General features: G+C 34.0%; 1 protein-coding gene across 1 annotated transcript; it reads left to right on the forward strand.

Annotated features, from left to right (window-relative positions):
* Positions 1–10,840: 10,840 nt before the first annotated feature.
* On the forward strand, positions 10,841–11,997 carry LOC127705132 (NADH dehydrogenase [ubiquinone] 1 alpha subcomplex assembly factor 4-like). The gene has a single exon (XM_052209384.1). It carries the CDS (start codon positions 10,939–10,941, stop codon positions 11,566–11,568), a length of 630 nt encoding a protein of 209 aa, XP_052065344.1. The 5' UTR covers positions 10,841–10,938; the 3' UTR covers positions 11,569–11,997.
* Positions 11,998–12,201: the final 204 nt, after the last annotated feature.

Raw genomic sequence — 12,201 nt, forward strand, 5'->3', positions numbered from 1 at the left:
TATAGTAATGTTATATATGAAAATTTATGAAAAAAGTTTGATTCTATTCATAATCAGGCTCTGAATTGTAGTGATTTAGCTGATTTTTCAAAGGTTTTACTACGCTTAACTACCAAAAAATAGAGTGTCCATTACCATGGCAACCACTCATAAATTGATTATCGGATGATGAACTCGGAACAAAATCCAACCAAACGTTGCAGCAATTATCGTTTCAAGGAGCTACATGTATTAAAATTTTTAAAAAATAAACCTACCCCCCCCCCCCCCTTTTTTTCCAAAACCCTCCAACCCCAATGTTACATCATAAATTACATTTGTTGAACCTTCTGAAAAGAACAGACAAGACTGTGAGTGAAGCAAAGCATGCAGTCATATTCGAATTTGAAAATGAACACCCTCTATATATGTATTTTTTTACATAAATTTCCATTCATACATTTTATAATGGATGTTGCTATGCATTATATGTGTTTCCATGGTAACTATTGAAGTCAGCAACACTTGACGATGGTAATTTAGAGTCAGTGTTTGCTTTTATGTATTTTCTTATCGGTTATGAAACAATTAAGGACATTAAAGTTCTTAAACTGCAATATTCTGCATATAATAACTTCGTTTCCAAGGAAAAAATCGGTTGCTATGGTGATAAAATTAAAGAGAGTCCCCACGCATTTTTCTATTTAATTTGCTAAAGCAGTATTCAAACTTAATAACTACAGTGCTAACTATGCTGGACACATTTGCACTTTTCGGAAAAACACACGAGAAAACTTGATAATTTCACAAAAATCTATAATTCAGAAAAGTTGAAAATATGCATTTTTTGGTAAATTTTTTCAAAAATTTACAAATTTGGTTGACATGCTATCTTAACTAAAATGAAGCTTAAACCAAGTTGTAGCAATGTTAAATATGAAAATTTATGAAAAAAGTTTGATTCTATTCATAATCAGGCTCTGAATTGTAGTGATTTAGCTGATTTTTGAAAGATTTTACCACGCTTAACTACCAAAAAATAGAGTGTCCGTTACTATGGCAACCACTCAAATTTTCCCACTCAAATTTATTTTTTGAACAGTATTCAGCTACTGCTTCTACTAGGCCATTTATAGATAAAATCTGAAACCCTCATATATCACATGTATATGGCACTCTGCCTGGTTCTTATAAAAAGCTGTACTTTACAGTGATAGGTGTCCATCTTGCGGTTTCTTTAAGCATACTGTGTGTGAATCTAGAATGTCAACAAAATTATACTTGTCCAGATTACTTTATCTTGTTCCAAGGATGTTAATGCTCACGTCCTACATCTCGGTAGAAGTAATACAGCTGGACGGTAACTCGACAAAATGATGAATGTACCTTTGACTAGTTTTAATACATAACGAAGATGATGGGTGACTGTCTAACGTCAAGGCACGGTAAACAGCAAACAAAAACTCTGCACTTCAATTTATTGTTCAGAGATCGTCCAATTTTCTCAACCATTTTTGCAACGATTAAGGAAAACAAAACATTCACCTGTAAATCAAGATGTCAAATCGACCTAGCTCATCATTTTTACATTAACTTTCAGACTTTGGATATAAATTATTACAATCAAAACAAGGATTTATCACAATAAAATGACGTTTTTAGGTTAAATTTGTATATCTTAAAATTAATGCCAATTGAGTTGATGGCATTCTGCAAAGTTCAAAGCAATACCCCTTGAAATCTTAATATTCATATATCTATAATTCCTTTGAAATGTATAAAACAAACCGGACTTGTGTTTATTGTCTGCCTCGGCTGTCTCGATTCCCGCTATACCGGTTTCAATGTACGGTACACCAATGACAATATCCGGTGTACCGAGATACTGTGAAATCGGTAACGCTGTTATGTGTCCTCCCGAAATTTCAACTGCTCTGGCAAATAGTATACAAGAATAGAACTGTTTGGGTCACAGTGGCGGATCCAGAACTTTTCATATGGGGGGGGGGGGGGGGGGGGGGGGGGGGGCGCTGACTGACCTAAGAGGCCGCTCCAGTCATGCTTCAGTGATTCCCTATGTAATCAACCAAATTTTTTCCACCAAAGGGGGGGCCCCCCCTGGATCCGCCTATGGGTCACCTTTTACTCGGAGCAGCATTTTCACATTACGTCACTGAGACGGAAACCAAACGACACAAAGACATTATGTTTTATTACACTAAGCTCCATCCTCTATTACTGATGTGTAATTATTGACTTTTAAGTCTGAAAACATGATTAATTAATTACAGCTAATTGTAGCTGTTATAATTGGTTTTGAACAGCTATAGTACTCTTAGATCAGTACTTAGTGCCTTTTTGTTTTAGTTGTTTTTGCGCGTCTCCAATCTGACGAGTCAATGCATTTGCATTTTTTTTTACAATGTGTTTGTATGTTGTGCTGTTACACCATTGTCCAAAATTTTATACCATTAGAAAAATAGGTTCGCTAAGACAACTCGGAAGAATTGGATGTGAACTCTCGTTGTAAAATTTGAATATAAATCAGCCTTTGGCGAAATAACTCCGAGTTGATATGTAATAGTTATACACCGAGGGATAGGTGTGTCTGGATAAGAAACCCCGTCGGCCGGAGGCCGGAGGGGTTTCTTATCCAGACACGCCGTATCCCGAGGTGTATAACTAACTTACACCCCATTCTAAACCCTATATTTGTTAACATTGATTATTAAATGAAAAAAAAAACAACAAAAAAACGATAGCATATTTATTGAAAATATCAAACCATGATAAGAATATTTTTTATATTACATGAAACCCCACTAGAAACCTTTCTTTGGTTATCTTTGTTCAAACTTTGACAAGTGAGTATATTTTACAAATGTCAAAGCTGTTGCTTTGCATATTCCCGTTAAACCATGTGCTAATATGGATCAGCAGGTCAAGGTTGACTGTTTCGTGTATTCTTATTACAAACAAAAATACATCATGCTCCTTGTATACAGTTGTCAATATGGACGGGTATAAGACGGACGACATTTTGTGGCAAGCGTTGGATTTGATAGAAGAGACTAAAGATAAAGGCAATATTACAACCCAAAGTACTTACCTGTATCAGTTTAATAAAGGTAATCATAGCTGTATTTTATATCTTACAGTTTTATCAAAAACAAAAGCCCCCCCCCCCTCCTTCTCGAAAATAAACAAACATTCATATTCGAACATACTAAGGGATAGGTGTGTCTGCATTAGAAACCCGACTACCAGACAAGCTCAACATACAATATTTAATATAGAGGAACTCCCTTTTGGGGGGCAATCAGGTACTGATCCAATCGGGGGTTCCCAACTCAAGAGAAAGCGGGGGGGGGGGGGGGGGGGGGGGTTCCAACCATGCAAATGCATTCATCTTTAATAACCGCGCAAACCCCCAACCCCGGATCGGCCACTGGGTAACCGGGGGGGGGGGGGGAGGGAGGGGGGTCCGGGAGTTAGAATCCCCATTTTTTTTAAAAGATCAATGCTTTAGAATATAGACATATGACTGGGATAAATAAAATTACCTTCAAGCAAAGAAGTATTTAAAGGATTATTTTTTTGTATTCAAAATAGATGCTTATTGGAATTTCCTAAAATGGTTTTTTTTTTAAATCTTGAAACAATTTGTAGTGAACACTATTAAGACTATATAGTTTTTTCTTATGTTCATGCTATTTAAAAAATAATCAATTTCTATTGTTACGAATAACAATGGACTTTGTTTGCTGCATGTGGAAGCAGGGGTTTGTTACAATTGTTACACCCCAGTTCTATTGTTATACTTCATCGTTTCTATTTCTGAAACAAGTGTAAATTGAATAGATCTATTGTTACGAATAACAATGGATTTTGACCACAGGGTGTGACGAGCGGTGTTTCTGGAAACCCCTGCTTCTACATCCCGAAAACAAAGTCCATTGTTATTCATTACAATATAAATTGATTATTTTTTAAATAGCATGAACATAAGAAATTACTAATAGTGTTCACTACAAGTTGTTTCAAGATATTAAAAAAACACATTTTAGGAAATTCCATTAGCGATAAAAATATTAACATGATTAAGCATCTATTTTGAATAAAAAAAAATCCTTTAAGGGAAAACTAATTTGATTGATAGCGTCGAAAAACTAAATAAAATTGTTCGCAAAAAAAACATACCCCCCCTTTGAAGTTAAGATGGTTGCTCCCTTAATACTCCTTTGCTTGAAGGTAAAATTTTTGATCCCAGTCATATGTCTCAGTCTATTCTAAAGCATTATTATTTAAAAAAATCGGCGATTCTAACTCCCGGACCCCTTCCTGGATTGCCCGAAAAAAAGGGAGTTCCTAAATATTCAATCTGTATTTTTTGTATGTTGAGCGTGTCCGGTCGTCGGGTTTCTAATCCAGACACACCTATCCCTCATGAATGTCTGTTTATTCTCGAGAAGAGGGGGGTTTCTTTTTTTTTTATAAAACCGTAACATAAAAAATATATTTATGATTACCTTCATTAAACTGATACATGTAAGTACTTTGGGTTATAATATTGTCTTTATCTTTAATCTCTTCTACCAAATCCAACGCTCGACTCAAAATGTCGTCCGTCTTATACCCGTCCATATTAACGACTGCATACAAGGAGCATGATTTTTTTTTTTGTAATAAGAATGCACGAAACGGTCAACCTTGAACTGCTGATCCATATTAGCACCAGGATTTAACGGGAATATGCAAAACAGCAACTTTGACATTTGTAAAATCTACTCACTTGTCAAAGTTTGAATGAACATAGCCAAAGTAAGGTTACTTGCGGGGTTTCATGTAAAAAAAAATGTTTTTCTTATAAATCATGGTTTGATTTTGTCAATAAATATGCTATCCGTTCTTTTTAATCTAATAATCAATGTTAACAAATATAGGGTTTAACATTGGGTGTAAGTTAGTTATACACCTCGGGATACGGCGTGTCTGGATAAGAAACCCCTCCGGCCTCCGGCCGTCGGGGTTTCTTATCCAGACACACCTATCCCTCGGTGTATAACTATTACATATCCAATTCTCACTCTTAATTAAATGGATGTCTTAGTATATGTAAGGAATTATCATTCTTTTTCAAACTTAGAATATTGTAAAGTGCTCAAGGCTCAAATAATCTCTTGATTGGTTGACTATTCAAGAATTACCTTCATTGTCAGTGCAATGTTTCTAATTGATGCATGACTTCCTTTTTCAGCATTTCATTTATGGGTTAGTTTTAGTGATGTAAGGACTTTCTTATAATTTGGAAAATTTAAAAAAAAAAATGCGTTATAGACATTAGGTGACACAACAGTACAAAGAAAAGGTAGGAATTGTATATGTTTCCTGATTGTGAGTATGAATGTAAATCATGTAATATTTTAGTGAGAAATTATCTTTTTTTTATTTACAGTTTAAATCAATACATACATTTGATTTACAACTACTTTCATTTCACAGCCAATATTTTGGTCCGGCTTTTTAAATCAGATACTATTTCATTATGTCATGGGAATGTCAAAATAAAATGCCTTTAAAAGTTTAAATATATTCAAAACTTAAATTAAATTCCTGTTTTTTGTTGTTTTATTTTATCGGAATATTGGAAATAACTATAATCATTCTTCACAACCGCTGGCCCAGTAATCAGAGTTTTGGAAATCTAAAGATTTTATTGTTTTCTATTTTAATGCATTGCTTTAATACTGTTTAATTTTTTAGTATTTTGAAGTTATTAATATTTCATAATAACATTAAAGGTACCAATTTTACTGCACCAGTAAGTTTCAACTTATTTTGATTTTTGTTTGTTTGTTTCACAATTGAAATTCTAGTCAGTTTCAATCACTGTTGATAAATCCTTTCAATCTGATAAATGTGCTTTGGGGCAGTTGTAACTCATTTATAGAAACTCTTTTGTTTTGAACTGTAAATAGACCTAAACAATAGGATAATCCCTTACTAAGAACATGAATTACATTCACAATTAAGAGACATCAAATCCTACAATTTCATTGGTCGAGAGCACTTTGCTATATTCTAAAGTTATAATAGGAGCTAAAATTCGACTGCATAGATTCAATTCTTTGCCCAATTCATTTGATTTAAATAAGACTATGCATGCGTTTTGTCAAATATCACCGGCGACGTATGATGACCCACAAGTGCAGAATTCGAATCAGGACATGTCTTAACTGAGAAAATGCTCCATTTGATAAATTGCAACAGTTTTTCACTAGTTTGTATCAATTACACAAACGAACACCAATGCCTAAATGTGTGTATACATGGGGTCATACACTGATTTACATTAGGTGTAGTATTGTGTCAAGATTTTACGCCTGTGGCTCTTTTCACAAAAATCTTAAGAGTAAAAATACTTGTAAGTCATAAAATTGAGAATGGAAATGGGGAATGTGTCAAAGAGACAACAACCCGACCATAGAACAGACAACAGCAGAAGGTCACTAACAGGTCTTCAATGCAGAGAGAAATTTCCGCACATTTTAGTATAACTTACGATCAATTTTAATCGTAAGTTTTTTTGTGAAAAGAGTCGCTGGTTTATTAATTGGCCACGATACTCATTTGAATAGTCTATTCTGTTAAGGTCCTTTTAAGTAATATAGCCAAAAGGTTGTGGCGTATTTGCGCATCAACGGCTTTGAAATGTTAAGGATTAGCGTTTTAAATTTGATCAGGTAAATCCATACTAAAGCTCTTCGGATGCACAAAATGTATGAAATGTTTATATTTTCATTGCATGCCAAGCCTTTAAATACTACACCCAGTGTATGTCTGGTTTATGCCAAAGTTATGCTTACTTTAAGCAGGTTTACGCGTGGACATACATTTCTCTAAATATTGCAATGATGGCAGATCATACCTTTAAGCCTATAGTTTCCGTGTGATATTCAGGCGTCACATTTCGTAAATAGCTAACAGTATCTTTATATTAGTATAATTTAAGTAGAGTGGAAGAAAAACATCCTGTTTAAAGGAAGTTTAAAGATTTACATCTTTTTGATCATATTAAAAACAAAGAGGTGGAAAAGTACAGGTTTAAAGAGAATAACAATTGCTCACAAGTACTTTGACACAAAAATTTAATCATAACAGTTCTGAAACTTAACTCTTAAGCTGTCTCTAGTTTTAAAATATTTGGACTTGTCTTCCTGATGATACATATTACCAGAATTTGTATTCTTTGTATTTCTTTCTATTTACACAGAAGTTGGGTTTTCATACATAATCTGACAGTTTTGCACAACCTGTAGCTGAAAACAAGATTCGTGATCAAAATTTTTTATATTTTTTTAAAACAGTATCATGAGTATGATATATAACTACATTTCGGGAAAGTCAATATAATGTCACGACATGCTTACCATACAATGGGTTGACTTAAAACGACACAATGTAAAGTTGAAAAATACATGATATTAATGATCATTTTAAAATTTAATTTCAACTATTACTACTCTCAATCAGAAAACATAACTTTCCCTCTCCCTCGTCAAATTATTGTTTTTCTTCAAGGTTGGGAATCTGAATTTGCTTTTTGAAAAAAAAGCATATATACCCCCCTCTTCAGAGTTCAAAAGTTGATCCCTTAGAGGCTTACAAAGACTGTGGCAGGGTTAAACATGTGACTGCCTCTGAGTCATTGGTTTCATAAGAGAATGTTTGAATCACTCAACGACATTTTTGCATAAAACTCATACAATACAATAAGAATGTTTCTTATAGTTTCCGTCAAAAACTAAAAATTGTGCTAAAAAAAAACGATTCTGATTCAAGGACAATTACTCCTATAATGATTTGACTGATGATTTCAGCCATGTTGACTTATTTGCAGTCAGCTGTGTAATAGAAAAAACAAAGGGTATATGGGGTATCCATCCATGACACAAAATCAGTACATGCACAGCAAAAAACACAAAAACAAAAAAGTAAAGGCACAACGCTTTTATTGCTGTTCTTCGTCTCAAAGTCACAATGAGACCTTCAACACGGAGCCAAAAAAAGGGGGGGAAATTATCATTCAAGGGCAACCCTTTTCAAAAGGGAGTTGACTGATGATTTATTTCTGCCATGCTGACTTATTTGTAGATCTATACTATTCTGCTGATCTTTTTTGTTATTTAGTTTCATCTATCTACATTGTAATGTTATGGGTTCAGTCAAAATTACAAACAAATGAGTAAAAATTACCATTCATTAAGTCATTCAAGGAGCCGACTTACAAATATCTGCTATTTTCAGAACTTTTTCTATATCTATGATGGTTTTCAAAGATAGCCACGATCACAAAAATCATCATTTAAGGGCAATTACTACAATGAGGAGTCTTCTGACAATTTTGACACTACATATGTGGCGTTTGTTTTTGTTGCAATTCAGTGTTTCTGTTGTTCCGTTGTTTTTCTCTTATAGTTGATGTGTTTCCCTCGGTTTTAGTTTGTAACCTTGATTTGTTTTCTCTTAATTGATTTATGACTTTCGAACAGCGGTATACTTCTGTTGCCTTTATATATGTGGTATGATAATGGATATAGAATGTATGTGTTAGACACCACCATGACCACCCTAAGAACTTATTCTAGGAAATAACCAATATTAAAAGAAACTGCTTTTATTGCTGTTCTGCATCTTGACAGCCAATGGAAATCTGAATTGTCTAAACAGATGAGTGTAAATGGGGTCCCTGATCCCTACTTCCCACCCCTTGCTCCCAAACGAAAATCGGTCAAATAGATTTGTCAGCATATCCCTATTTTTAACTTTCCTTTTAGTCCCCCCCCCCCCCCCCCCCCCTCATTCACGTGTTCCCTTATCACGTTCCAACCCCTCTATATATATATACAATATATGCATGTACATTGTCGGAAAATATATGATTTATTTGTATGAGCTTTAGAAACAGGACGAAAAGATCTCATTTAGCTATGAAAATGGGACGAGTTGAGGATATTGAGTCTCTTAATTGAGTGACCAATTTGATTCTTTGCTAGTTGTTCGTCAATTCAAAAATACAGTTAACCTATATAACTTTAGGATCCTGCTCCTTTATTTTAAATCCACCACTGTCAGAATATCTTATCTTTACAAACAAAAGTAAGAGCAATACAAGCATTAGAAATAATGTGATTTATCCTGCAATCAGCTAACTATTGTACAAATAACAGGTAGATCGTACTCGACAGCCTTTCATATTCGTCCTTTAATGACATAAACGGTACCAATTTTTGTTATTTATTTGTGATGTTTGGCGTAAATCAAGCCGTTGGGTTCTCCTTTATATTGTTACATGTTTTGTCATGCCATGTCCTTTTATATCTTACTACTAGTATACAGTATAGGTTTTGCTCATTGTTGAAGGCCAAACAGTGTGCCCAATAGTTGTTACATCAGACTGTATCTTTTGGTCTCTGGCCAAGTTATATTTGATTATCCTGAAATTTACACCCAACACTTGAAACTTTAGTTGTTAAAATCTAAATCATTGTCTCTAATTCGCCGTTTCAGAATCTAATGCATCATGGGTAATATTCTTTGGTGTACGCTGCGACGCCATTTTGAATTTAACGCCACAAAGTTGTAAAGTTGATCGCGTTAGAAATCAACATAGTTTAAACGCGGACCGCGAAGAGGACCCCAAAATGAACTGGTACGCAAAAAGAAATATCCACATTACCGCTTGCTCAACATGGAAGCGGGGTAACATGAGACTTTATTTGTACAAGTGCAAATAAAGCAAAAATTTATTTGTGTACCTGTTATTTGTACAATAGTTAGCTGATTGCAGGATAAATCACATTATTTCTAATGCTTGTATTGCTCTTACTTTTGTTTGTAAAGATAAGATATTCTGACAGTGGTGGATTTAAAATAAAGGAGCAGGATCCTAAAGTTATATAGGTTTACTGTATTTTTGAATTGACGAACAACTAGCAAAGAATTAAATTGGTCACTCAATCATGTCAATTAAGAGACTCAATATCTTATTAGATTAAACACATTCATTTATGATATATATATAATGAGTAAACAAATGATATAACAAATTAAACATGATAAATAATATAAAAACAGTAAAGTTTATTTAAAAGTTATGATAACCATCTATAAGTATCAAAATAATTCATATATAACATCTATATAAAAAAAAAAACCGTGGACGATACGTCTTCACAAAGTATGGCCGTTTTTGTCATATGGCCGTTTCATCTTTTCGGGGTATGGCCGTTTCATCCTATGGACGTCATGGCAGTATGGCCGTCACGTCCTGCATCGATTTACATATTATATACATCGTACATTACAGTGAAGTTACGATTAAGACGGATGTGATCATCTTCACTGCTCCATGCTTAAAACTTGATACTAGTTGCTAATTTATGCTAGGTGTGCGAATATATACATTAGCTTTATAGCTAAACAACCTCCAAAATGATGGTATTAGCAAAGTTCCAAAAATGACAAGATGATTTATGATTGCTAATGCATGTTACAAATATAACTTGGCCAGAGACCAAAAGATACAGTCTGATGTAACAACTATTGGGCACACTGTTTGGCCTTCAACAATGAGCAAAACCTATACTGTATACTAGTAGTAAGATATAAAAGGACATGGCATGACAAAACGTGTAACAATATAAAGGAGAACCCAACGGCTTGATTTACGCCAAACATCACAAATAAATAACAAAAATTGGTACCGTTTATGTCATTAAAGGACGAATATGAGAGGCTGTCGAGTACGATCAATGATAACCAATGAGAGTGGGCGTTTCAAATTGATTAAATGTCATTAACTAGCACGATGAGAACGTTTTCGTTGTGTAAGTGAACTTGAAAAGTGGAGGGTATTAAATCGAAATAAAGAAGTTATTTCTTTTCCCTAGCATTGAGATGGGAAACAAGATAAGTGAACTTTTACCTACAGTATCAAGAAGTTTTAAAAATTACAACATTGAAAATCGATCACACAGGTTTATTCAAAAAGACAAATTACCAGCAGCACCACGACATGACTCCACGGCAGATATATTGGAAAAATTCTCCAAAGAACACCCAGAGTTGTATGAAGCTCAAAAAGTCAAAGACAATGTGCTGGACGAACGCTTAAAGACGTTACATGTAGATTCAACTGGGAAAAACCAAGATATTGTAGCCAAAAAATTGCCCCAGAGCAGAAAGGAAACAGAAGACCCTGAATTCGGATTCGATGAACCCGCTTCAATACCAGAAGGAAAAGTGACTCTTCGACAAACATTAGAATTTATATTGAATCATCAAAAATACCCAGAAGAATACTCGTCAGAACAAGTTGCCAAAGAATATAAGTTAGACCCTGTTCAAGTAAAAAATGTGTTAAAACATTTTCAGACTTTTGAATTGCATGTATCCAATGAATTCAAGAAAAGGAATGAAAAAGCTATGAAATATTTGTCATCACAAAGACAAGAGCCTACTGTTTATAAGCTTGCTGAGTCGACGGATATATCAAAAGAAATTGACAAAAAAACAGCAAACAAATAAGTTTCATCCTCGTTGTCTGTGAAAGAGAATATATACAGGAATTAATTGAGGTGCATTATCTCTGTCTCATGCATTTTGATATGGAAAGAAATAACATGCTTAAATATTTAAAACCATGCAGGTTCTCTCAGATGCAGTTGTAACATTGACAAAAAAACTCTTAAGTTTGTTTGTTTCTTTTTTTAAATGCAAATTAAAAGTCACAAAATGAACTTGGGAGATACTTTCCTCAGAGCCCTCATTTGTAATAGCTCTCTTCTGTAGCATTTTGATCTTCTACATATGTAACACATACTTAAGTTACTGAGCATACTGAGTGCATGATGTACTACATGTATATATAAATGTTGCACATTTTGATATGAAATATTCTAATGAATGCACTTTGATTTGTTTTCATCATGTTCATTAGAATTGGAAATCTTTTTAGTTCCTCTCAGTCAGTTTACAAAAGAGTATTTTCAAAAATTTGACAGTTTGCAACGACTTTCATCACTTTGTCTCTGTTTTACTTTAGCACTGTCATGACTATATCAGCTTATACTTTTTTAACTAACCTGACCCTAACGGCCATTGTACTTGAGCACTGTCCACCAATACTTTTTTTATAGGTCTTTTGACCTAAAGGACCAT

The sequence above is a fragment of the Mytilus californianus genome, unplaced genomic scaffold (assembly GCF_021869535.1).
Source record: "Mytilus californianus isolate M0D057914Y unplaced genomic scaffold, xbMytCali1.0.p SCAF_6, whole genome shotgun sequence".
Taxonomy (NCBI): Eukaryota; Metazoa; Mollusca; class Bivalvia; order Mytilida; family Mytilidae; genus Mytilus; species Mytilus californianus.

Excerpts from the sequence above, each read along its gene's own strand:
- LOC127705132 (XM_052209384.1), top strand. The coding sequence starts at position 10,939 with ATGGGAAACAAGATAAGTGAACTTTTACCTACAGTATCAAGAAGTTTT.